General features: G+C 31.5%; 1 protein-coding gene across 12 annotated transcripts; it reads right to left on the bottom strand.

The window, feature by feature from the left end:
* Nucleotides 1-1,533: 1,533 nt before the first annotated feature.
* LOC122573304 (transmembrane protein KIAA1109) lies at nucleotides 1,534-27,165 on the bottom strand. Of its 12 annotated transcripts, none has more exons than XM_043739445.1 (51): nucleotides 27,020-27,165; nucleotides 26,048-26,358; nucleotides 25,815-25,958; nucleotides 25,407-25,726; nucleotides 23,057-25,332; nucleotides 22,709-22,995; nucleotides 22,336-22,639; nucleotides 21,934-22,257; nucleotides 21,101-21,473; nucleotides 20,527-21,030; nucleotides 20,189-20,447; nucleotides 19,763-20,110; nucleotides 19,610-19,686; nucleotides 19,203-19,539; nucleotides 18,950-19,128; nucleotides 18,648-18,873; nucleotides 18,188-18,576; nucleotides 17,950-18,111; nucleotides 17,752-17,877; nucleotides 16,658-16,796; nucleotides 15,704-15,946; nucleotides 14,991-15,247; nucleotides 14,875-14,904; nucleotides 14,421-14,724; nucleotides 13,939-14,334; nucleotides 13,350-13,862; nucleotides 12,851-13,266; nucleotides 12,328-12,769; nucleotides 11,998-12,245; nucleotides 11,236-11,930; nucleotides 10,996-11,156; nucleotides 10,714-10,922; nucleotides 10,277-10,506; nucleotides 9,963-10,181; nucleotides 9,808-9,879; nucleotides 9,587-9,742; nucleotides 9,334-9,513; nucleotides 9,054-9,255; nucleotides 8,548-8,930; nucleotides 8,071-8,480; nucleotides 7,658-7,987; nucleotides 7,280-7,588; nucleotides 7,000-7,192; nucleotides 6,682-6,911; nucleotides 6,314-6,598; nucleotides 6,045-6,233; nucleotides 5,748-5,954; nucleotides 5,531-5,554; nucleotides 4,749-4,879; nucleotides 4,466-4,662; nucleotides 1,534-4,394 (listed from the first exon to the last, which is right to left on the bottom strand). In XM_043739445.1, the coding sequence occupies exons 2-51, from the start codon at nucleotides 26,298-26,300 to the stop codon at nucleotides 4,175-4,177; spliced, it is 15,108 nt and encodes a 5,035-aa protein (XP_043595380.1). In that variant the 5' UTR covers nucleotides 26,301-26,358; nucleotides 27,020-27,165; the 3' UTR covers nucleotides 1,534-4,174. The 12 variants fall into 12 exon arrangements, with proteins under 12 accessions (XP_043595380.1, XP_043595382.1, XP_043595381.1 ...); XM_043739447.1 differs by having other exon boundaries at nucleotides 10,726-10,922; XM_043739446.1 differs by having other exon boundaries at nucleotides 19,775-20,110.
* Nucleotides 27,166-27,186: the final 21 nt, after the last annotated feature.

The raw sequence follows: 27,186 nt of genomic DNA, 5'->3' as shown, positions 1-27,186 counted from the left end.
ATAACATTAAAGCAACGGGCTGACGATATAAATTTGTACGTCGCGCACACGTCGGTAACCGGTCAAATTATAATTCGGCCGGTTTCGCAACGAGGTCCGTTTATTGTTTCGAAATTTCTCCCGGACGTCACGCGAGATATCGGAAATCGCCGGCCGTCTCGATCGATCATTCGGTGGGATCGCCTTGTAACGCGTGTAACGACGCGTTCCTCGCGTTCATCATGAATTTCGAGGAGAGGCGGCTGGCCTTAATTTCGCCCGCGGAAAAGGATTCCCGCGCTGTGAGACGCGTAACGAAGCTTTCGTTGCGCCACGCAACGGCACGATTTACCATGGCAAAAATTAACGACTACACACGATTATATCGCGCAGCGTCCAACACCGGCAACGTAAATGTGTTCCGGGTTAAACAACCGGCTGTGACATGAAAATTGATCTTATCAGAGAGAACGCTGATTAATCGGCGTTAAGAACATGTAACCAGCTGCCTCGCCTACTTACTTCGACTGATTTCACGATTATTATTCGGCCACGAGAAGCCTTGTTCCCTCAACTGGCTTTATTTCTTAATTACACGTCCAACCGATTTATCGGAGATCGATTTCGCGGAGGGAGAAATTTTTATCCAGCCAAGTGACTCACCCTGCGGTAGAACGCTACTTTATTCAATTTGCTGAATCCTCGCGTGCCTTTGCAACTCGAATTAGATTTTAAGCGAATTAATTATTTCAACGGATATCTGACAGGAAATGAGATTAAATAGAAAATTCTCCGAGTGCTTTGGATGCAGATGATTCTTTGCTGACGTATTTTTGAATAATTTACCATTGAATAACTGCGTATTACGCGTAATCTTTTGATGTAAAATATCGAGAAATTTAATTGTAAAGTTCTCATGGTTTAAAAATTCATTAACGCTCAATGTTCCGAATTTTACTTCACTAAAATAATTTATGAATATTCTAGCACGGTTCCGAGTACACGTATAGGATTGATTTTTTAAAATGTGAAACTTGGAAAAACTTGGAGGATAATATAATCTAATGTCGTCGGGACGAAAAAACCGATTCACGGTGTCTGTGAAATGTCATCCTTGACATCTTTGGACAAAATAGATATGATCGAACAGGCTGCAGTATTGAGAAAAAACCGCGTGCACATTCCCCGGTCGGGAACCGGTCGTGGAGTCTCCTCCACCGATTGCGCAATTTCAGAATGCGCTTACTTTATCTGGACCTTTATCTCTATACGGAATATTTATAACATCAAAGTATATATTGCGACTAAATAGTCTCTAATGACATCTTAATCCATTGAGAGCATGTTTTATTCTATTTTACTTAGATGTGCATAAAAAATTAAAAGGTCCGTAAAGTTAAAAGAAGTAAAGAGAAACAGACGACGTATAATTAAAAAGAATGAATTAACAAACGTAAGTTTCAAGTAAAAAGTGTAGAAATAATTGAAATACTCCCATGATCGAGGAACTGCAAATTCGATAACTTTAATCCACGTACGTATAGCGATAGTTCCTTTTTTTTTTTTTAAATACTTTTATTGATTTGTTCAAATAGAATAACAAATGTACAAAGAAAGTAGAACAACAGTTGACAATTCAGTAAAAGTAATTATATGTCGAAATGAACAAAGACTGTACGCCATAAATGCTACGGGGAGAGATGTTAAACATATCGTGTCTCAGGCACATTAATATATTTCTTCTAACTTGGACATGTACCAGTTTCACATCTATAGATACATTATTTTACGCGCTGACACATTTGGCTAATGAACGGAAACATTTCTAGTACACTGAAAAATTAACTGTTGATTCAGTTGCTTTGTAACTTTCGATACCTTTTACTCGAAGCAAATTTTTATCATTCGAATATGGAAATAAATAAAAAATATTTATACAAATACACCATCTGTTTTCGTAAATAATACTAGTGTTATAATGTAAAATCCATTATTCTTGTACTGGCTGAATCTACCAAGTCTTTATACATATATGTATATATAATATCTTTTTTATTAAATAGAGAACGTCACGCGCGAAAAAGTCGTAACTGTGAGCAAATATACACGCACGCGATACAAGTTCCGGTGAAAATTTATATTTTTTAAATAAATTAACGAGCAACGTTCGATACGTTGGGTTAACTAAAGAGATTATTAAATTTGCTAAATTTTTTCTATATATTACATTTAAAGGAACATATTTTCCGTTACTTGAACATTTTTTTAATTAAGTCAATTCAACTATATAATATTTCAGGTGTAAATATACACGATAATCTTACTTAAATCTATTAACTATGTAGAAAGTTCCTATTAACATTGTAAATTTCAAAGTCTTATAATATCAATATAAGAAGTTAATACTTTCAATAGAATTACGTCATTGCCGGAACTTGCATATAAAGTTATACATATATTACGATACGAATTCAATACGTACATAATATACGTATACATATGTTTTACGACAAATTTTCTGTAGTAAATAGGTATTATTGCGATATCAGCGGTCACGAACAATAACAAGCTCAGAATCACTATTTGCAATCTAGGAAAAACGTTTTGTTTTCTTCCACATTTCATAGAAATATATCGACATATGCTAAATATGCATTTAATTTTATGTATAGAAAAATTCGGCTGATCAACTTAGTTATTGCAAGTGATTAAATTGCAGTAATTTGCACTTAAAATTAAATAGCGCTCTAGGAAGACTGAACCGAAGAAACTAATCTTTGTGATTACATCGGTGGGTCTATAACGTGTACACGCTCTCGAATGAAGAAAAAAAAAAAAAACGCTTGAACGACGATACAGCGATTGTTTGTTCTTTGCATACCCTCTACGTTACATTTCTAATCGATTTTTACATTTCATTTAAAATACAGAATATGTATACATTGAAATCCATTATCCTATAGTAACAACTTAAGTCTAATATGTACCACATTTGTTATTTTATCGTTTTAAAGTGCACATTGCAATTACAACTTGGCATCAATATGTATATATGTATATATCAATATGTACTTATACGAAAAAAGTCGGGCGATGTATACACAAAAATATATTACATTACATTACAGTAATAGTTTAATATGCACAAAAGCGGTTTGTAGATTGTAGAATTAAACAAAGACTTTATTCCGCCGTACGTTAAAAGATAAATTATCGTTATGCATAGAATTCACGCAAATTATCTTCAAAAATGAGCAAAAATGCCGCGACTGGTATCGATTAACTATATATATAATTTAACATCCTCCCCTCCCATTCAAAATAAAGGAGAACAGGAAAAGAGAAGACAGATTATAACTACAAAAAAATAATTTTAAGAATCTAAGCGTAATCCCGTGAGCAGTTTGTAGAAAGACAATTCTTTTGAAAGTAGTACGTGCTAATAAAGCTGCAAAGTTTCAAGCTAGGAAAGCATTCTGCTTCCATGCATAGATTTCGATATTTCTAACACGTACAATCGTTTCAGTTTTCATCTAGGCTCGTAAGTCTGCTTAAAACGCTAATATCTACACATAATACGTAATTTATAAAATTCTAAAGCTGAAAACTCGTTAAATACTTCCGATATATTAAACGTCGTACTCGAAACGCATATCGATACGATGATATATATAGATACGATTGTGAACGGCTTTTGAGACAAATCTCCATTTTCTCGAACAAAAATTCTTTTGTATTACTTTATGAAAATATAACGAAGCGTTGTTGAACGCTGTTAATACACATATGTATCCTAACGCTCGTTGCTGTGCCCTTGGCATTCTGTGCAATATTTAACACGTTCGAACGAAATATCGATGATGATAAACCTTTATCTATATACCTTAATATACAATTGCTTGATTACATGTTGCACCTTATTAACACATTTCTTACAAATGTCCTTTTAATCATACACTCTCAAAATATCAATTTCACGAGTAAGAGTTTTTTCGATTCCTACACTGAACTGATCTGATCTGATCACTATAATTTATCCTTTTATTAGCAAATTCATATTATTCAACGTTCACTTTATACAATATAAAGAAACAGTGATCTTATTGATATTACCGCCTACCAATTTGCACAAAAAAATTGCGGACATTATTATGTTGGACGATTATTGTACTGTTCCACTTTCTATTTGTGGTAATTATTTTTCTCGTTTATGTTCTTTTTGTTCTTCCGACGATTCTTCTCGAACGGCTGAAACCATCCTTAACATTAGAATGGCCAATAATTTGTCTAAAGGATCCATAAAACCTCGTTGAATCCATTTTGGTATCGTTGTACGAGCATGAGAAAATCCTAACTTTTGCAAAATGTAATCTATTCCATAAGGCTCAATGCTTTTACCAGCCCACGAAAGTAACCTTTGGTATCAAGAATAAAGATTACGTTATACATAACTTAATAGTAAAATAATGACAAATGTCATCATTACCTTACAGTTGGTTCAACATGCCACGTTTTACACCTGTACGATCGCCAATCTTTTATGAACATTTCTGCTGGATCAAACTGCTTACGTTTCTTCTCGTCTTCGGATGTAATCGTTGTTGTAGCGGAAGTACTGCCAGTGTTTGAAGTTCCGCCTTTCTTTTCTTGAGGATCTGGACTGTGCGCTCGTGCACCCATATTCTATAAATGGTTACACAACAAATACGATTGAGAAAATAAATTTTCATAACATGTAATTGCTTCGAAAAGATATAAGATATATTTACCACTTTCTCTTTTTCTTTTACATATGAAGTAATTAAATCATGAAGGAAGAAAAAGGCTTCTGCGTCTACCGTAACAAAAATGTGGTCCTCAAATTCCGTTATGAAACTACATTCAACTAGTGGTTTTTCACCTGTTAAAAATCGATTTTTATACAATAAATTTTATAGAATATTCATCTTGTACTAATTTTAACATTGCATTTTAAAATATGGATTAATACTTCCATGATGATATACATATAACTTTTTAAATAGTCCAAAAACTATGTATCTATGTGTCAATACAAATTCGTCAATTACAAATTCATCTAATTTATGTAATGAATTCTATACTACATTACATGATTGTAACCTTTATGCTTTTCTAATATAATACTGAAATATAATATTTCACAATGAAAATGTTTATAGAATTATAACCTGCTATAATATTGGACAGCATTAGTCTTATCCTTTTATATTGATAAAAACTATATACTACAACTTTATTATTGTAAGAAATGTATTTTAAACATTAATACCGCATTAATAATTTTATTTTGTGCGGATCATGCATACTGAATATGAATTTGATCATATAGATTAGCAATTACAAAAATTTAAGTCTAGTCTTTAGCACTTATTGAACATTTCATGCAAAATAATTTTTAATATAGTACTCTATATGTTAATAAAGCATTCGATAACCTTGCACAGTGTACAAATCAACCCATGTTATTAATCCCAAATTAAGAATGCTTCTTACCAAGTTTTATATAAATCAATTCTCTTTTTATACTTACTATATAATATATGTTTAGGAGCTCCTAAAAATATACAAAGGAAACAGTTGCAACACATAATTTAAGGAGAAAAAGTTCCTACTGCAGCTTTCATATTTATAAATACAATCGTATTATATATTAAACATGTGTCATCAGACACATATTTTGTTATATCATTAGAATTCTCAAATATTTTGACTTAAGTTGGATAACAGTAAATAGAGATGTTACGTACCGACAACAACTGGAGTTTTTGCGGTTTGCAGATGTTCCGTTTTTAGATGTAACTGCAATGATGGTAGAGCAAATATAACTTCTCTTCCATGAGAATGTTCTTGTAATTTTCCAGAAGTTGTTGATGTACTTCTCCCACGAGTTATATTACTACTATCAGATGTACTGTCTGTTCGTTCTCTTTCAACACACGGAAACCGATCTACAGCTGCACATTAAAGTGACAGACATTAAGGTACTTTCATTTATATTCTACTACTACCAAAATAAATTTATTTTCGATACATTTATAGCGTACCGTCTATCTCACTACTAGCAAACGCGTAATGAAACCATTCTTGCAATGATTTAAATTGTGGTGGGAATAATACACTACGACTGAATCTGCAAACAGTAGCCATAGAGTGGTGTCTTGCATGTTGTTCTTGTTGTTGGCCTAAACTGATGGTTAATGTTTGCACAACATGAACATCACGTGTATTTGGGGCTGTCAAAAATATCATTATTAAACCATTTTGAACAAAACACAAATTTTAGTGAGTTATACTTATATATGGTATTCCTTACATTCAACGCTTGGAATTTCTTGAGCTTCAGTAGTGAAACTAATACATGGTTCTTTTAGTGAGAATAGTGCCCAACTTTTACTTTTAAAATTAATTCCATGGAAACACGCTAAACTAATGTTGCAGCCATGAAGTTCCATTGTTCCTCCAAGTACAGTTCCTGTTGATGGTAAAGAAAAGCTTAAACTACCTAACTGCAGACCAGCTACTTGGGCTAATACACCTTGCCAATGTCTGTGATGACGAGCATCCGTCACTGTAGTTGTTTGATTTGTATTCCATGGACCTGTAGTATATGAATTTAGAAATAATTCCATTATATTGATTTAAAATACACATAGCTCAACTATATTAAATATGTAGGTTTACCTTCATTAGTAATTTTTCTTCTTTGAGTTCTTTTTCTAAAGCTACTATTATTTACTCTTTGATGTCTTGGTTGTAAGGAACTAAACACTCGTTTACTACTTTTAAATTGTTGACTGAAAAACTCATCTAATTTATAATACATTTTTAATAGATCTGCTGTTGTAGATTTACTAATCATAATCTGCAATTGATCCCAGCCCAAGTCTCCATGCATAAAAATTACCGCAGGTCTGTTAGGAGTGATATTTAAATGAAAGATTATATAAAGATTTGTTTAATTATTATCTAGTAATTATAAAAATATAGATATAAAATAACCTTCTCGTTGGCATAAAGGCATCTCCATTATTGTTACGATTAATTTTCCATTCATCCCTTAATGTAACATCCAGTGAAGATACTCTAGACATCAATACACTTGTTCCCATATAATCCAATCGCAATTCTAATGCAAACAGTTTTAAACCTACAGTATGATCAGGTTCTATACCAGGTTCTTCACGAATGTGTACTACAAGTATATACATACATAAGTAATACAATTAAATTAGTAAAACTAATATATTTTTTAGTATAAATTTGAATATCGATAACATACTGTATGTATCAATTTCACTCAATTCAATGACACCACCAACAATACCACCCTTTGCATCCAAACTAGAACCTCCTAATCCAATGCCTATATATAAATTCTTATGTCCAGTGCTACCTATAGACAGTCTTCCATCAGATCTAAAATCCTTTGTCATCCATGTAACATTGCCCATGACATTACCCATGTTCATGTGAACATTCAAACGTGTGAAATTTATGGCGAATAGTACTAATGTTTCCCATGCAGATTCTCTTAATTTAAGCTCTGACGTTTGTTTATCAGAAGTAAAACTCCATCCTCTACCGATATCTAGTATTAACATATGTATATTGGTATTAAAAATTATTTGAAATGATTGTTAAACATTTTATAAAGTACCTTTCAATCGTGCATGTTTCGGTATATCACTTTCTAAGCTCAATCTTAATTTGTCCCTATTCAAAGTTGGACTTCGTTCTGGAGCACTTTTTGATAGTACATCAGTACCGTGTCGATCATAGTGTTTTAATAAAGAGCTACCCATAACTGCCTCTTCTTGATTCAGAGAAGGACTACCGTCACCCTCAGAATATGCTGTACCTGAACTTAAATCTCCTAAAAATAATCGACGTACTATACTACGTCTATACCACGCTTTTGGGAAAGCCAATATTTCACTTAATCTTCGCATATCATATTTAAACGAAGCAGATCCAATGTCAATAATTGCTGAAAAATTGTGTAGAAATATTTCATTAATCCCTTCGGCATGTGTTAAATAACATTTGGATATAAGAAGAAATGATACATACTAGAAAACCGAATAACTGCACGACTAGTATCTGACATCTTCTTCAATTGTTCACTTTGAAAATTTAATTTACGACTTCTTGACATATGAAATTTTACAAATGCGACATTAATACTTAAAGAATCTTTTCTTTCGCTATCCGATAAAGGTGACCATTGTGCTTCTTTTAACCCAGTTTTCTTCCCACCACCATAAGGATGAAAAATATAAACAGAAAAATCAGCAAGACATCCGGTAACTGATAATCCACCAATCGCTGAACCAGCTTCTTTTCCAGTAGGTTGTGTACTTGGAGATTTGTACTCTCGAAACTCTATGAGTTCTTCTTCTGCTCGCTTGGACGAAAACACTATATCAAGGGACGGCAATTGCAAAATACATTCCACCCGAGAAACTGGTAAACAAGAGAATCTGAAATGATGAAAAATTATAATGACTAATAATTACAAATAAACTAATAAAATTATTTGAAAATTACCTAAATGTAGAAGGTTGCATATGAAAATATACTATCACATCGACAGGGAAACTCGCATAAACATAATTGCTGTTTGCTGCAGTAGCAGCCCAAGATGTGCTTTCCGCATTTTCCAATGGAAATACTGTATTTGTTTGTGCATTGCTATTGAAATGGGTTTTACTTGGAATCGGTTCTAATGTTTGTTCCAAAAATTCAAGGATATGTGGACTTATTATAGTTTCTTCTGGTATACTTTGAAGAGTCATCCAAGCAAATAAACTAGCCTTCTTAGTACTAGATTTTTTAAACGCAGTTACTGATGAAGGATTAAGCAAGCTATTGTCTGATGATACACGGGGAGACACAGAATCTTCTGGAAGTGTTTTAGATTCATAATGTACCTGTAATGAAATTAATTAAAAAAAAAAAAAATTAATTTAGAACATGTAAATACAAACACGTGTACATATGTGTACATATATGTACCTTTAACATCTTATATATATGCAACAACATATTTTTACCTTTACATCTAAGCCAGGAATATGAAAAATTGTTAAATCTACTAAAGGTACATTCGTGTGTTGTAAATATCGTAGTCGAGATGTACTTGCAGTGGATGATTTTTCTTTGCTACTTAAATGTTTCCTACTACTACTAGGACTGCTTGGTTGAAATTCAAATGTACCTCCAGAACACGATCGCTCCTTCTTCATTCTACTCATACTGTAAAAAGATATTCATTTATATTAAATGCATAAAACACGCGCAATAAACATTAAATTAGTTAATAGATATATATACATTTTAATTTCATCTTCTTTTCCTGGATCTTTTGTATGGAGTACACATTTGCCACTATTAATTAGAACTTTTACATCAAGTTCAAAGTCTATATTAGGTTCTTGAGTTTTCTGAGGTGTTATGTACGGTGACGAAGTTGATGAGGATTGTTCTTTTCCAAACGAATCAAGTAATGGTGCGCTATGAAAATTAAAACTTAGAAAACATAATATATTGTATTCATATCTTATCTATATCACATGCTCATACATACTTTCCTTCCATGCTATCATAACTCGATGTGTAACTAATATCTCTGCTTTTTTTTCTTAATTCAACTCGTTCTCCGTCTATTTCAATAGTTTCTGGCCACTCTAATTCTCCTTCTGGCAAACTTAACTCAGAACCAGCACTCGGAAGCGATGATTGTCTACATAACATCATTATTTTAAAAATGATGGTAATAAATATATTAGAATTATTTGATAAACATACCTGCCCATTGTATGTGTGTCACTAAAAGTAACACGTGGTCCGCCTAGTCCTCTCACACGAAGGGAGGCAGATCTTTAAATTAATATATATCACTATATAAAATTTTGCGAAAACAAAGATAAAATATAGCTTTTATAAGTGAAAATATACGATACCGGCTTGGACCGCTTCTAGGACTACTTTCATAACTGGCGGAATTTGCTGAATTGACTTCTAGATTCATATCTTCAGGACTTTCGAGCTGATTTTCGAGTGTTGGTGAAGGTACAATAAACGAACGCGATCGATACGTATTCGGTTTTCCACCCAATCCTAATTTTCCTTTTATTCCTGAAGCTTTAACCGACTGTCTCCTTAACTTCTGGATCATATCTCTATAAAATTAATATAGAAATTTTATTTTTACGTACTTAGTAATGTACTGCATTATATCTCCTAGCAATATAAAATGTGTTTCATAAGTTTATACCTTCTAAAATCTTTGAAAACCATAGCTTCCAACTCATGTAGACGCTTCATTTCTTGTTCTATTGTTCCGTGAGAAGCACCTAGTGACCGTAGATCGTTTATAATTTTTGCTTGTTCATTCATCTCTTTTTCTATTAATTTTGATCTCTTCTTCGCATCAAGCGTAGGATCAAAAACAAACGCTGGTAGACTGTCTGTCCAATTCTTAGATTTCTTCATTAGTATACTCTCCTACAAACATTCAAAATTCGATTAACGAACAATACACATACCATTATGCAGCTTTAAATAAAAAAAAATGTATGGATATAAGAAAATAAAAAAATCATGTATTCTATGAAAATAGTCTTAATAATTGATATTTAATTTCTAATACATTACCCAATAAAAGGACCGAAAAAAGTACTATAGGATGAAATAAATATAATTAAACCATACTTTTTTCTTAACCTGGCTAGTACTATTATCTGGCTGATCTGCATCATCGCTATCATAATCTGCAGGTACATGAATATCATCTTCTTCAGAACCAGTCAACATTGTTAGTGTATGTCCAAGTGCTGACAGTTGTTGTCCTACATTAACATCTAGATGAATATCGACACCTTCCATTTGCCATTGTACATTTAAGATCCACTTGGCATTATCTGAAAATAATTACATTGCATTATCCATTCCCAACAAAAGAACAAACAACAAATAAAGTTTTATTCTTATTACCAGACTTATCTTGTTTTTGTGCAATTGTTCTACTACATACTTCATAAGTGCCTTCAGATACCATACATAAATTCATTATACTACTATCAGTTATATCTGGTTTCCAATCATCCAGAGAAGTTTCAAAATCATCAGCAAATCTTAAGCACAAACCCATAAATCTGTAAAATGATAATGTATTCATAATCAATTCGTTCATAACGTTTATTAAGAATTGAATAATTAATAATAACATTATACCTTGCTTTACTAACTAAGCTACCACTGCTGCATGCTGATATGCTTGTATTTTCTAATGTCACTACTACAGCACCCCTTGATTCGCCATCATACAGTCCTCTGTTCATACCCCAAGTGGGTGGCAAGGGATTAAGTGGTAAACAAATACCCATATCATCTACAGTCAATTGCAAAAACAATGTTCCCAAATGAGGAGCACTTAATTGACTCGTTATTTGACCAAATGGAACTTTTTCAAATACTTGCTGTGTGGCGGTTAAAACCTCTTTATTTAAGTTAGCTCTCTTCTCATTCCAATATTCGTACGCGTTTTTATAATTTAACCAAACAAGTATAGCTTTATCAATAGCCATTGGCTGAATATATATTAATGGACGCTTTAGCGTAATTAATACTACTTCTTTATCTTCACCTTGTGCCGTTTCTTCTTGAAAAGCGTTTCTTAATCCTACTCTGGTATTAAAAAAGGCAAATTGCTGAAATTCTGGTTCTGCTTCTTCAAATAAAACATTTTTTAATAATTGTCCAAGACTTAAATTAATGTCAACTTGTGCTTTCCCAAATAGCTTCATGTATGGATTTGGTTGAGTAGCACCAGAAACATTTTGTACTCTATTAGATAATTGAAGTTCAACAGCTCCAGTTTCCAGTCGAACTGCCGAATTCGTTGGGGTTGTTGCCGTCAATTGTATCCTCTATATATAATACAAAGAATATTAAATATTACAAATTTCAAATTATTGATATTAATATAACACTGACCTTAATGCGAATAATTAAAGTAAATAATATCCTTTTTACAGTCGCATTACTTGGCTCTTCATCTTCTGACCACAAAGGAACTGGTTTCTCTCCACCATAAACTTTTTGTACAACTTCATTTACTTCTTTCATGAACACTTTTTGTACGAATACTAAATGATTAAGAAGATCTGTAGTCAATGAATGTTCAAAAATACCGATATCTGCTGTTGCACTAAGATAGCTGCCTTGTCTTAATACAACACCATCTACAAATTGCAAGAAGGCTAATTCAATATATCTGTGTCATAAAATGTATTACACAAATCTGTAAAATATTAGATTACTAACCAGCTAATTTACTATCATTCATGTTACTGTTACCATCTTGAATATATTCTGCAGATACATGTACTTTAGGAAGTTCAATGCTAGCTTCGGAAGGTAAATTTGCTTCCGTCACTTGAAGTTTCGTCGTAAAACTCAAGGTATGGTGAGGCAGATCTATCGTGAACTTAGCTTTACTACCAGTTATACCAGAACTAGTTACCTGATCCATTTTATATTGTGCTTGTAGAGATGGTAACAGCGCTGCTGTTATACTCAAACTTTGAAATATTATGTGAAATTGCATTACGATTGGTTCTAACAAACTAGATACAACTTGTGGTTTTTCTAAATCAACTGATGGTGCTGGTGCATAATGATGTGGACTACCAGGTACTCCAGTATCCACCTCGTCCTGTTGTTGACCCCTGGACATTCTTGATGATGTTCTTGTTACCCTAAGTTCCTGAACATTTTTTATTATTTAGAATTATAACAAATTTAATTACCATTATTATCACTATAAAAGATGAAATTATGTATTTACTTGTAAAGTCGATGATAATTGTTTACTGCCTCTGGTCATCATACCATGTAAAGCTACTGGATGTTGTGGAATATCTATGTTGACGGCGCCGACAGTCAGTAATCCACTATTCTTATCTTTTTGTCGCCTGCTAATACTCGAATACAAAGCTTGTGATTTGCCCACAGTTACTCTAACAACCGTTTGTTGATTAGGTGCAACACCTTCTAGTAAAACAATCATTGTTCTACCAATTTGTCCAGTCAAGCTACATTCTAAGCTGGCAGGCCTTGATTTCTTGCGGCATGTAAAACTTGCATGAAGACTCGTTATTTCTGCTTCAAGTTTCAATCCACTGAGAGTAGCTAATAATCTGGTCCTGTGTATTCGAGCAACTCCAAAAATAACTAATCTTGTCCGTTCTCCCGTAACAATATCTATAATATATTGTTATGTATATACAATTAATGATAAAACTTAGTTTTAAGGTAAGTATTAAATAAATTAAATTAATATTAACTTAATTCTCGTGGAAGTGGTGGCACAGGCGTTGAACTATTTTCAGCATTCAGTCCTTTCTCAATATCTGCATCTTTCGTTTCATTTAATAATTCATATTTTCGACCACTTTTATAATGTTCTGAAGCGTCCGCTGGTATGGAAAAACGATGTGTAATAGTCTTAGTCTCTGGCCGAGTAGCATATAAATCCAACAAATAGTAGATCGTTTTCCAGCATCGTGGCGTTAAATGTGTTGTATCTTTGCATTTATCGGGAAGTACACAAAATTTGTCTAAACCAGATCCACTTGGACTCGCTCCAAAATTGGGAGTTATTACTCCTTCGCTCAAATTAATGTATCCTTTTACGCTTTTTCCTGTACTACGTAGTTTTTGAGCAAAACTTTGCGGTCGAGATCGAACACTCGCACCAGGTGATATAATTTTCGAAAGATTGGGTTCAATACTATTACGAAGTAATGGGACATCTATCTTTTTACCTTCTAACAAAAGTTGCTCTTGTAAATCAGATGCTGTTGAAAAAATAAGAATATGTTAAATTCATATTTAAGCATGTAGTTAATAAAAAATAAACAAAATAATGTTTACTTGAAGATGATCCATTTTTTACTGCTGTATCATTAACAATTAAATTATTGTTTCGTTTACTTTCTGGTTGTTGTTCTTTTAGTTCCATTTGTGTTTCTTTAACATTTTGATACATATTACTAATTTGATGCAATAATCTGAGAAGAGGCATGTTTACTTGTTGACTAATGTATCGTATGTTTAAACTAAAGTTCACAACTGTACTTGTATGTTTCTTCAATTGGCCCCGAGATATATATAATACAGTTTGCTTCTGAATCATATCATCTACCGCCATATCAGCCATTTTCTTAACATCAATATCAATGCCGATTTTTTCGCACAAAAATGCCGGTGTCTCTGGTGGTATATCCAAATGAAATTTCGAATTTCCTTTCTTTGTTTGATACTTATTACCTAATACATTGATTTAAATTCGCGATCATTCCCATTTTGAACAATATTTGGAATTGATTCTCAAGCAAATATTCTTTTTTACATACCCTTTCTTTTATCTGTTACTTTTCCGAATTCACTGACAACTATATCAATACGCATAGTTTCCATATTCCCTACTAGAGATAAATTTGATCCTAATGAGTCTAAGGAAGATACATTGTTTATATTTCCTGACCCAATGGCAGATAACATTTGTTGTGGCATAACAGATAAGGAAGATAGAAGTGGTTCAAAAATTAAATGTGCATCTAAAAGTCTAAGTGAATCTTTCATAGGATAAAGAAGAGTACCACTATGAACATCAGAATCTTCTGTGTCATCTGTTGTCATTGTATTGATCTTAGAATCCTGAAAACATATAATCATTATATTAAATAAAGTAACAAACAAGTATACCCTAAAAATAGAATAAAAATTCTTAAAATAATTCATATAGTGATATATAAAATAGAGCTTGTTAAAGGCAATACATTCAATTCTACAATAAATTTGAAGTACCTTTAAAGACTTTTGCTCTGCACGAAAGACCTGAGATGATAGGAGTAATGAAAATGTATTGTATTATAAATATCTTTTCTTGAACCTTTTTATGTGTAATAGGAGATTTTGCTTACCCAATTTCCTTTTAAATTGTTTTTATCATTATCCTTTATAAATTCTTGTTGTTTAGCCATCCAGCTATACAGATCTTCACCAGTATTTAAAGGTTTATTGGAATGATGACTTGTAGGAGATGTAACTTGGTCTAAGCTTCCAGTACTATGTTGACTACCATGTCCACCTCCAGAATAGATACTTGGATTGGAACCCAATTGATGAGAATGGGAAATGTGAATTTGCGGTGTCTTCTCTTCTCGCAATGTGCCATAACCTAATGTAAAACTCTACTTGTATATACATTATTTTTATGCTATTGAAAAAGTACAACACATTAACTGAGAAAGTAAAGCACAAGATACTGTTAGAGGAATAGAAATTCAGAGTTAGGCAAACAGAAACAAATATAAGATAGATACTTGATAAGCTACAATGAAGTAAAAAGCAATACACGTGAGAAACAAACAAACTGATATGATATGATAGTGCTAGTCATATAGTGCTAAAGTTGAAGAGCAAGGCGATACAAACTACAAAGAAAATTAATGATATATATTCATTGCAAACAAAACAGTCTATTCACTAGAATATTCATTTCAACCATTTTGATCTTTTACTTTCTTTGTCCAGGCAAACCTTTCATCAATAAATTGAATAAACTTCCAATTTACTTATATCATACTAATGTATAGACTGTTTGTATATAATCATTTAATCGTCTTGCACTTACTTATATTATTTGGTTCCCGAGTTTGATTGAATAACCCACCACTTGCAAGCAATGGAAAAACAATACTCGCTCGTGTACTAGCAGGCATTTGCGTGGGTTGTAGTGATTTTCCTTTCTTTAGACGAACTACTGGTGGAGAAGGGGAGGTTAGTGAATCTGGGCCTGGATCCGGTGTTGCTATGGGGGTTGTATCTTTTCCCCGAGGAGAACTTACAGGAACCGTCAAACCATCACCACAAATACCTGGTCATTCCATATCAAGCTATGATTTTTGTTTAGAAAGCTGATGACTATACTGTTAATATATGTTTGAAGAAGCATATTGTAACTTTAATAACATATAGTGCTATATTTATTACAGAATGTATTTGGTACTTCAGTTTCTATAAATAGTATTCTAAAGACTGTAATTAAAACTTAAGTAGGAAAAATGTCTTATATGCAAAGACTAATAAGGACTAGTATACTTAAAAATTTGATAAATATTTGATTTCAAGATTTTTTTGATATTAAATATCTAAATAACAATTATAAAATAAATAACTTATCCTACATGTAAATTAAGAATTTTGATAATAATATTAATGAAGAGTGAAAATTGGACAAAAGTAGTATAAGCAAGCACATGTTATACATATTATACATGTATACATAATTTATATGTAAATATCATACAAGTTTTTAATAGAAGATTAATACTGTTGTGTGAATACTTCACAATCACTAATGCTAAAGACACATACTATAATGTGTCTATATGAGAATGCAGATTAAGATATTAAGCATTTATTAAAATTATGATTTAAAGCAGATGCTAAAAGCTGCAGGTGTATTAAATTGAAGTTTTGCAAAATATCAAATAATCTAATAAAGTTATATCAATAAAAAGATACTATACCAATTATCTTCATAGATTATATGATTAAAACCTTGTTTTAATTTAACTTATAGTACCTGTACTTTTATCTTGTCCAGTCTTGGCATGTGTATGCTTGTGCATATGGTCTGTGTGAATTAACATAGCACATTCATCTGTGACTTCCTGATCATCAACTTCTCCTGCGCTACCCTCACCATCAGTCAGCAAATTTTCCTGTACATGAATAAGTCAAGTCCAAAATGTTTATTTAATATCTTCAATAATGAAAGTCAAAATAATTTATTTGATCATAATCAATGATAAATGAAATAAATATCAAAGTTTTAATTTCCAATAAATAAAAATATAATGGATAAAGAATTGTGAGAATAGTTTTCAGAAGATTTTGGTTTTAGAAGTTTTGAATTTCACAGGAAGTCTTAAAATTATAACATAATTTTTACATATATATAATATTTTCAGTTAAATATTGCATAAGCCCTGAAGAAACCTCCACCACTTAAGATTCATACTGCCAAATAGTACTAATTTTTACTTACAATGCAAGATGAACATTATCTTATTTAAACACAATATAAATTAAGTAAAATATATATGTCCATGGCATACATATATAAGTTCTGTTAATAAACACATATGCATCATTGCAAAGTATTAGCACATTATATTACATTAAAATAGAGTTAATAGTTATTAGACAAAGCATGTAAGTATAAATTTATTAAAGTGAAAGTAGATTTTTATATAAAAATGGTTTGCAAAGATATTGTGTTAGAGCTACTTCTTTGAATATATTTTGAAAATTCTTACTGAATTTTACATTGCAATCATCATCCTGTACATCCGTGTTTATTTGCTGAAAAAAAAAATTCTCTACCAAATTATGTTCCCTATAAAATATATTATGAACTTCTGAATGAAATAGAAAGCTTCCTTTTTGGTGTACTATAATGCTATTAATATAAGAACAATTATATTTTAAAATTATTGCCTAATAAAGGATAAATGAGAAATATTACATATTAGAAAAGTAAAATGTTAATAATTGTTTAAAGAAAAATATTAATGTAAGAAATATAAAAGGAACAAAGTTATATGAAATTCCATTCCCATTCTAATTTAATTTTTAATAAGGACATTTAAGTATAAAAACAAATAATGTCCATACCTCATCTGGGTCTGAGACTGCAAATGTGACATTCAATGGTTTAACATGTTTGGTTTTGTAATTATGTTCCAATAATAGTGGAGTATAGAGAACATTCTTCCATTGTCTGCTCAATACTATAACTCCCTAATAATATATAGATGAATAATATATGAAATAGCTCTAAAAAGATTATAGTATATTTATAATATAACTTACTTGTCGAAGTGTTGATAATAAAGGTAAATCTGACTCCTTTAAGTTAGCTTCAATGCTTTTTAATTCATTTAATAAAACATAATTTTGTAAAATTGTACATAATTGACAAGATGGATCTTCTTGTAGTGTTTTCGCTAATGGGGTTAATCTTCCGTAACGACTCTATAAAACAAATAATAACAATTTTGCTAAATATAATAAATTTAGTTAAACATACAACACATACATAAATACATACTTTAGTGGGCATGTGTGTCGCTTGAACATCTAATGCTTCTGCCATGAGACAAGCAACTATAGCAGTTGATCTTCGATACATAGTTCTAAACATGTGTACAATTCGAATTGCAAACTTATTGCTAGGATTCATCCAAGCATTTATAGCAGGTGATGCAGTACTTAGTAGATTCCAATCTAATCGAGTATAATCAATTTTTCTTGTTATGGGTGTACGGGGTGGTGCTGCAAAATTAAACCATACCGTTTTTAATTCTATAATACAAGAAACAGTATTTCCATTTCCCGCTTTTGAGGCGAGACTAGCACATGTTGCACTAGTATTTATTTGTGCTCCATTATGCAAATTTGTCGAAGCTGTTTCTGGCTCAGCTATAGGTGCAGTAGAAGCTGTAATATAATAAATAATGTAGATATATAATATTTATTAAGAATCATTTAATTTACAAAACTAAATATACCAGCTGCATTGTCTAATTCTTCCTGACTCTTTACACTATCCGTATAAAATATTTCGGCATCGACCTTTTTACTATCGTTTCCGTTTTCTCCTTTTTCAAATTGAGATCTCTTTACTACTTTCAATTTGACACCTTCTAAACCACATTCAAACATTATAAAACCCAATCTATCTTCTCCGCTACCGAGAGTAAATTCTTCTGTTGCTTGTGGAGATCCAGATTGTTTCTGGAATAAATACACTCCTGATGAGTTTTAGACGATACATAATACTAAGAATAAATTAGAAAAGATAAAAACATACATTTTTCTCTTTGTCATCTGTAAATTGATGTAAATAATAATCAACACACTTTAGTGGAGAAGTTATTCTAGTACATGTGAATAACACTCTTGAATAATGAGCAGGAATTGCTGTTATAACAGCATCTTTTAATATTGAAGATTCATTTCTAAGTCTACGTAATTGTGAATGAGCTTTCCCTATTATATCAATTATTTAAATTAGTTTTATACAATAGTTTACAGTTATTACAGTAATATGTTATGTAATTTACCTATATTTAATGTAACTACAATTTCTTCTTGCTGTTTCTCAGAGGTTTCTATGTATACTGTTTCTCCACTTCCAATATCTGCAACCACAGCAGCAGTTTGGTGCCCAGGTAAAAATGCCTTGCTAATTTTGTTAACTTTCTTTTGATTCGGCAATACAACTGGTTTATGAAATGTTTGAACTACTTCTCGGGCTTGTTTTCCGATATAGAATCTTGCTGTCACATCATCAAAACAGATGGCGAATAACGATACACATGTTAAATCACGAATGTTTTCAAGAGCAGAAAAAGATATAATTTCTTCAACAACCGAGGCTTGCAACAAAGTTATGCTCATCTAAAATTAGACATTAATATACGTATAAAATATTTCATAAAAAAATTATATATTGTAAATTATTAATCACCTTTGGTAAAATAATACTGCCCTGTACTTGTGTCATAATACTTTCTTCATATACGTTTGTTTGCAATGCAATTTTACCTGTTATTAAACAGTGTGAATGTTAACAAATACACATTTATGCATTATAAAAGGAACTGAATGTAATAAAACTAACGTTTATCGTCACCTTGACCATTTTTTATATTTCTTTCAGCAGTGGATCGTTTTGAACTAGTTTGTACTTGACTCCAATAAGATAAACTTTGGTCTTGTTTTAAAATATTAGCATCTTCAACCTTTCCAATGCATTCATGATGAAGATGATTTAGAATAGTTAGTGGGTGTAAAGTAGCTAATGTTGGTATAATAGCATCAATGAAACGTTGTAATGATTCTAGTATCATAGGACTTAACATGATATCAACATCTCCCTTAAACTTTACGATAACCGTTGTTCGTGATCCATTTTCATGTTGCACAGTTAATAATTCTTCCTTGTTATGAGTTGTATGATCTCCTTCTCCTTAATGTAACAATACAATCTTCAGGTATACATATATGTATTTAAGATAATTAATAACATAAAGCTACTGTTTATTACCTTCCATATGATTAATAGTTGTATTATCCCAAAGATATGGATGTGTAGGAGTTTTATTAGATGAGTTGGCTACAGGTGAACCATCAGATCTTGTAATCATTTTTAGAGAAGTAAATCCTTCAGTAACAGTTTCAAATTTTGGTACATATCTGCCACCAACATAAACTAGCCTACCATCTTCAGTACGTTGAAAAAGTGGTGTAGTAAATGCAGCACTTCCTGCTGGTATTGATGATTGACTCCAATTTGAACAACGTATCTAAAATTGATTGTATATCCCATATAAATTGCATCTCTCAGACATATTGAAAATTTAAGATTCATGAGTTTCAAACTACCTGAGTTAAATGGCTAACATAGCTTGACATGAGAAGTGGAGAATCAACAATTGGCTTGTTTACTTGCATATGTAAATTAACAAGAGTAACATCTTCTTGTGAAGATACAGCTGATATGAAACTAGTAGAAGAAACAGAATGGCTATCGGATGAATCACGTAATCCACCATTTACACTGTTTGAATCAGTTTCGTTTTGAAAGCTAGTATTTCGATTTACTCTAGGACTTCGTTTCGTACTTATTGCCTGTGGTTTTGCTCTCTCTAAAGTATGTGCTTTTTCCGATACGGAAACATTCACATTTGTTGAACTTTCTACAATAGACAAGTCTGATGAAAACTTTTTTTTCATGCTATCATTACGATTTAATACTGAGCCAGATCCAACAATAGATTGACGTAAACTTGATGTGCGACTTCCGCTCAAACCGTGACTTGTGTCCTCATCAGCAGAATAAAAAGCTTCTGAATGATTTTCTGAAGACATAGATATTGTCCGTTGAACCTGTAAACATATAGAAGATTTAAAATATAATTAAAAATATTATTTAATTATATTAATTTATTAATCTCACTTCTTGTTTTAATTTTTCTTCAGACTCTGATTTTACATATAATGAGTGGTGAGAATCAGAAATGTTGATACTATCAACAGTTTTTATGCTTGTTTGCATCGATTCAGAGAAATTTATTTCTGTAGATACTACTGGTAGTGATTGTGGACTATTTGATTCAAATGGTTCTACGTCTGATGCATTGAAATAGTCAACTGCTAATTTAGAATCAGACACGCTACTTTTTGGAGCAGTTTCGATTTCAGGAACACTTAAGATTGATTTGCTGCGTTCTGTATGCAATTTTGAATCTGAATCTAATTTTTGTGGTAGCTGTACAACAGGACTCGCGTCAACTAATCTAGAATATGGAACATCTTTTACACTGCTTCCACTGCAATAAAAAGTTAAAAGTTAAAATTTATTAATATATAATAAAATAAAAATTAAATGTCTAATCTGTGAAATTTGGTAGCAATTTTTATATTTATTTTTATTATTATATTATTAAATATAGCATATTAGAAATAAATATTAAAAAATAAGATATTTTCTATGTTAAAAAGATAAGCTTGCATGAAGCAGAAAATTTTCATGGAGACAGAACCCACTGAAACATAAGATACATTAAAAAATTACATTGACAAATAGCAGCATAAATGATATATAATTTTTATATTTTTGTTTATTATTACGCAAAATTTTTATTTGAATTTTTATTATTTTTATAGTTATTCTAAATATAAATGAGCATATTATAAATTCAAAATTTAGCGTATTTGTGCAATCATGCAATATTTAAAGAAATTAATCAAATTATTAAAAAGCTGCTTCAAAGCTATTCCAAAGATTACCGCATCGATGTATACGAAAATCTTCTGCCCAGTAGTTTCCGTTCCCCACTGCATGCGAATGGACTTGCTGATGCAGTAATTAATTTTGTACTACTAGTTTCTTCGATACCGGAATCTTTATTATGATCTGTCACAGACCTTGGTCGTTCGACACCCTTTCTCGAGGTTTGTGATCCATCCTGCGTGGCAGTTATTTTTACTCCAGTAACAGGATAATCTTGTAAAGACACATCTTGTAAATTATAAGGTGATGTATGGAACACCAGTTGACCGTTGTGTAATATAGATTGTCCAAATCCTTTTTCTTTTCCAGATTCGTTAATTCTACGATAATATATGAAAAAAGTAATAAGTAGTTCGCCGATAAGTTAATAATTACTAGAGTAATTAATAGATCTGTACCTGTATGCAGCAACATTTATGCCATCTTGAAAATCATGGTAGCTTGGTTTAAAAAATCTTAACCCATTTCGATTATTTCCAAAAAATGCGCAGCCGCCTATACAACCACATCTTGTTGCTTTCACACCACTTTCTCGAGGCCATAAAAACCACAAACGTTTTGTGGCCTCATCATGTAGTTTTAAATATTTATTTTGTATTAAATGTAAATTATGTTCGGGAGTTGGAAGTGAAATAGCAGCTTCTAAGATTACTGGTCCTAAAGCTACAGATCCTACTTCTAACCAAATGTCAGATCCATCACCTAAGATATATAAAACAAATAGCATTATCTTTAACTTTGTATTTCTAAAGTTACATATATTTGTCATACCTGACATACGACTGCTTGCATTATTATGTGATCTGCCACTACCAGCTGTGTTGGTATTACTTGTATTTGCAAAATGATCAGCTGCTGATACAAATTGTCTTATTAATATTCTTGGTAAAACACCAGTTACCCCAGATTTTACTTGTTGACCATGAAGATTACAGGTTGACATGCGAATTGGAGATATCCAAGTATGGATAGTAGTTCCTACTTCTTGAAAATATAAATCAATTGCATCTACTGCTACTCTAGTCATTCTATATTTTATATCTTCTGAACTAGGACATCTGTAATGATATTATAATATTATTGTCTTTAAGTTTACAAGCATTAAAAATTATTGCATACCTGTAATGTTTGTCAACATCACTATCAGGACATTGTAAAGGTGGAATACCATGATGGCAATGATGTGGTAGATCTGGAGGACGTAAGCTGTTTTCATTATTTTTTACCATTAATAGAAATGTTTCCAAAGATATAATAAGATGATGCAGTTGGGGTGAACTCATTTTCCCAGTCAATTTTCCTAATTGTACTTCGATTAACCATGCATACTCCAAAGTCTCTTGATCTAAACTTCTTCCTTCGTTACTGAACATTGCATGCCCCCTAACCTGTAATGCACTTAACATTAAATGTCCCTGATTTAAATGACGTTCTTTATTCGAACGAACGACGTTATCAGTGACTAATGCGATCGCTGGCGATAGGAGTAGCTGAAGCTCTGTTTCCTTATATTTCTTTTTCATTTCAAATCCAAATCGTTCCAAAAGTATAACTGGACAAGGAGGATCATTTTCTCCACAATTTTTCACTAAATGAGCTTGAATATCATGCATAGTAATTCCAACAGTTACTTCTAATGGTCGATAATCTCTTGGATCAAATGGTTTTGATTTTGCATCCTCATCTTCTACAGATTCAACACTACTATTTTGCACATCTCTGTCTTTACTTCTTTCTGTACTCATCGATGTAGGATTTGTTCGACTCTGCTGCATATCGGTAAACGTTTGATAATCGCCAAACAAGTTTTCTTTTAAGTGTATAAAATTTTTTAAAAGGGATCCATATAAAATTAATATAGATGGGCCAATCTCAAGATCTAAACTAACTTTATCAGGAGCTATAGACTGTGGATCAAATTTCTGATTACCGTTTCTTGTCCAATGAAGACCTGGTGATTTCCTGCATCTAGGAATTCTCATTGGAGATAAAAGAATTTCTTCTTTCTCTGGTGTTGTTATATTTGCTTGTGGCGTAGGTCCTAATGGTGGACATGGATGATATGTATAATTGATACTTAATGCCACAATTGGTACAGACCAACAGTCAACCCAGCCTGCTCCTTTCTGACAAACATTTCTCCACTTTTTGTTTTTGTTCAATTCTGACAAATATATATGTGATCCATCACGTGTCATAATCTTTGCATTTTTATTCAAAGCTAACAAAATTGTACGACTTGTATTGACTTCAGGTAGATAAAACGAAAGATCAACACTTTCACCTTGAATCCAGAAACGCAAAGGTATTGTAATGGGCAAATAATCCACAAATGGAAGATCAAATGATAGTTCAAAAAATTCCCCACAAAAAGCAATGTGCGCATTTTCTTGATTCTGTGATGAACAATCGATCCAATTATATTCATTACATAATGTAATTATTTCAAATTCTTTTAACAATAAATTAAACTTCCACGTATAAGGTACAAAATGTAAAATGTCAGGTCTGGCTTTACTGGCCCAATCATTAATCATATCTTGAAAAAATTCTTTGTGCGAATAAACTAAGTTAGCTGTGGCTTTACATCCAGTTAAATTTAGCATCCATTCTTGATGATCGTTCCACTTTATTGGATAATGACACTTAACACCAAACTCTAGTGTTTCGCTTTCAACTAAACTTCGATATTGCAAACTTGTAGTGGCTTCCAAGTGTAACAGTTGACCTGTTATTTTTGTAGTATATCCATCTTGTAAAACTATCCATGGCATAGTGATCTCCAGATATGATCCAGGTCCTACATTTATATGAACTGCATTTGTTTCCCTGTTTTTACTAAAAAGTATATCAATTGTAGCTTCATTTAATGTTGATAACCTTATATCAAATGATTGAACTTGTCTTTTCTCTCCAGTAACAGGGGTTTTTGTAACTTTCAATGGTTGGTAATCATTAGGGAAAAAGAATTTAAATAAATGTTCTCTTTGTCTATCAGCCCATGGTCCATAACTGAAATCAGTGCCCTTTCCACATTTAATATCAATGCCCCAGATTGGTGGCATAGCTTCAACCATGTCTCCATTTACTAATTGAATCATTTGCGGCTGTTCAGGAACAAATCCAGGTTCATCCATGTAGTAATAAACTTCTATGTTGTTTGAACTTAATATAACAAACCCTTCACCCATATATCTAGGTGGATCATCTACCATTCCTGTATACTTTGGACTAGGTGCTAAAATAACTTTGAAATTCTCTGCTTTACATTTTGTGAAATGCATGAAATGATCGTATCGAGATGCTGCCGGTTTCGTGGAGTATACAAAATGCGCTTCTTCCACAGTTATTGATAAGGTTGTTGGTATTAACCGATTACCAAATACCAATCTGCCCTAAAATAACAGAACACTTTAAATAACGGCAACCGAAGATATATTGAAAAATATCAATTAATTTATGTACTAACTGTGCAAACATCTAATTTAATAACAGGTATTAAATCTCTCCATGTTCGAGCTATAACATGAGCTTCTTTTTTCCTAATATTATCAACGTGACGTGAAACGTCCATTGCATTTATTTGTTGACGTGTTTCATGAGTAGTATTACTAAATGATTCTGCATCATGATCATCACTATTAACATTGTGATTTTCCTCATCAGGAAACATTTGTGGTGTAAGACCAAATGTTTTTTCTAATTGTGCATATAGCTGACAGCGATTATAAACATGCAATTCAAAGCCATTTAACATAACAGAAAGTCGTGTATCGGAATGTGAAAGATCTAGAAGAAAATTTATTAAAAACTTTAACACAAATTTATATGTTATAATTTCAATCAAACATAATACAATTGTTTCTATATAAAATACCTTCAGATACATCTTTGGGAACATAACTCCGCCACCATCGAAATATAAGCCATCCATCCTGTACTCTGATACTATAGTCTGTTGTGATATAAACTATATCTCGAAACATTATTTTTCCACTTAGTGCACTTAAAGTAAAAGAGCCTAAAAATAAACAGTACATATTACAATTTATAATGATATGTATATTAATATAAAATAAATTATTCTTATAGTATTTTTTAGTGACTTACCTACTTTAACATATCCATCCCTAATAACAAATCGATTTAATAATTTTGTTAATATATAACCGATGACTCTGCTATTATAGTAAGCTATATAAATAATCCATGAAGTAGCAGATACTAATGAGCAAAGTAAATATATAAAACTGCTATCCATCTTAAGGTCATCAAGGATGACATGATCAGAATAGTTCCAAAAGGCTGGTTCAATTCCAGAGAAAGATGGAACTGTAACATTATACAGTTCATTCTCCTCCATGGTGATATTGTTTCTTTGTTACAGAATCAAGAAATATTAGTCATTTTGTAATTAATCACTGAAACCATAAAACAAACATATTTATAGAAATAGTGAAAATAAAAATATTTCTGTTTAATATACTTAAAATGCTTTGCTTGGAATTTCAAAAATATAATCTATAATTTATCATAACTTACTACTTTCCATATTAATTTCTTTCATTATAACGTTGTTCAATTTTTATATATATTTAAAAGTTATTATGTACGTAATTGGAATCAAAAACTTAAAAAGAAAATAGTTTGTAAACATAACCTAATCAACTGACTATAATTAAAAAAGAATTTAATGATTTATTCAGTAATCTCTGTAAATATATTATTTCAGTATATTTAGTATTTTGCTCTTTATATATGATACTGTTAGCAGTTAATAAAATATTATCTACTAATGAGTAATAAAGAAATAGGAATCGTTTAAAGATTTGTTATCAACATAAAATAATGACTATCACAAAAGGTAAAAGATAAAATATGTACTTTGTTATACATTTATTGATACTTCGGGTTATTTAAATGATTATCTACTTATCAATCAAAGCAAAATATCTACTGTATGTATGTATGTATGCATGTGTGTGTGTATGTATATATATATATATATAATACAAACTACATATTTTAAAAAGTACTTAATGAATAAATACCAGGACGAATTAATTTATTCAACTAATTTACCTTTATTCGATAATTATATAAGAATTACACTCCATTTTTGTTGTGTCACTCATGGTTTTGTGTTTATCGGTACATCAGTTTTAATAGATGTCACAAAACTGTCATCGATAGACAGCGACACACATAACCACACATAACCAGTTGATTACCAGCACTAACTATAGATT

This window comes from Bombus pyrosoma, linkage group LG12 (assembly GCF_014825855.1).
Source record: "Bombus pyrosoma isolate SC7728 linkage group LG12, ASM1482585v1, whole genome shotgun sequence".
NCBI classification, from domain to species: Eukaryota; Metazoa; Arthropoda; class Insecta; order Hymenoptera; family Apidae; genus Bombus; species Bombus pyrosoma.
The sequence above is the reverse complement of the archived record's forward strand: the minus strand, read 5'-3'. Positions and strand labels throughout refer to the sequence as shown.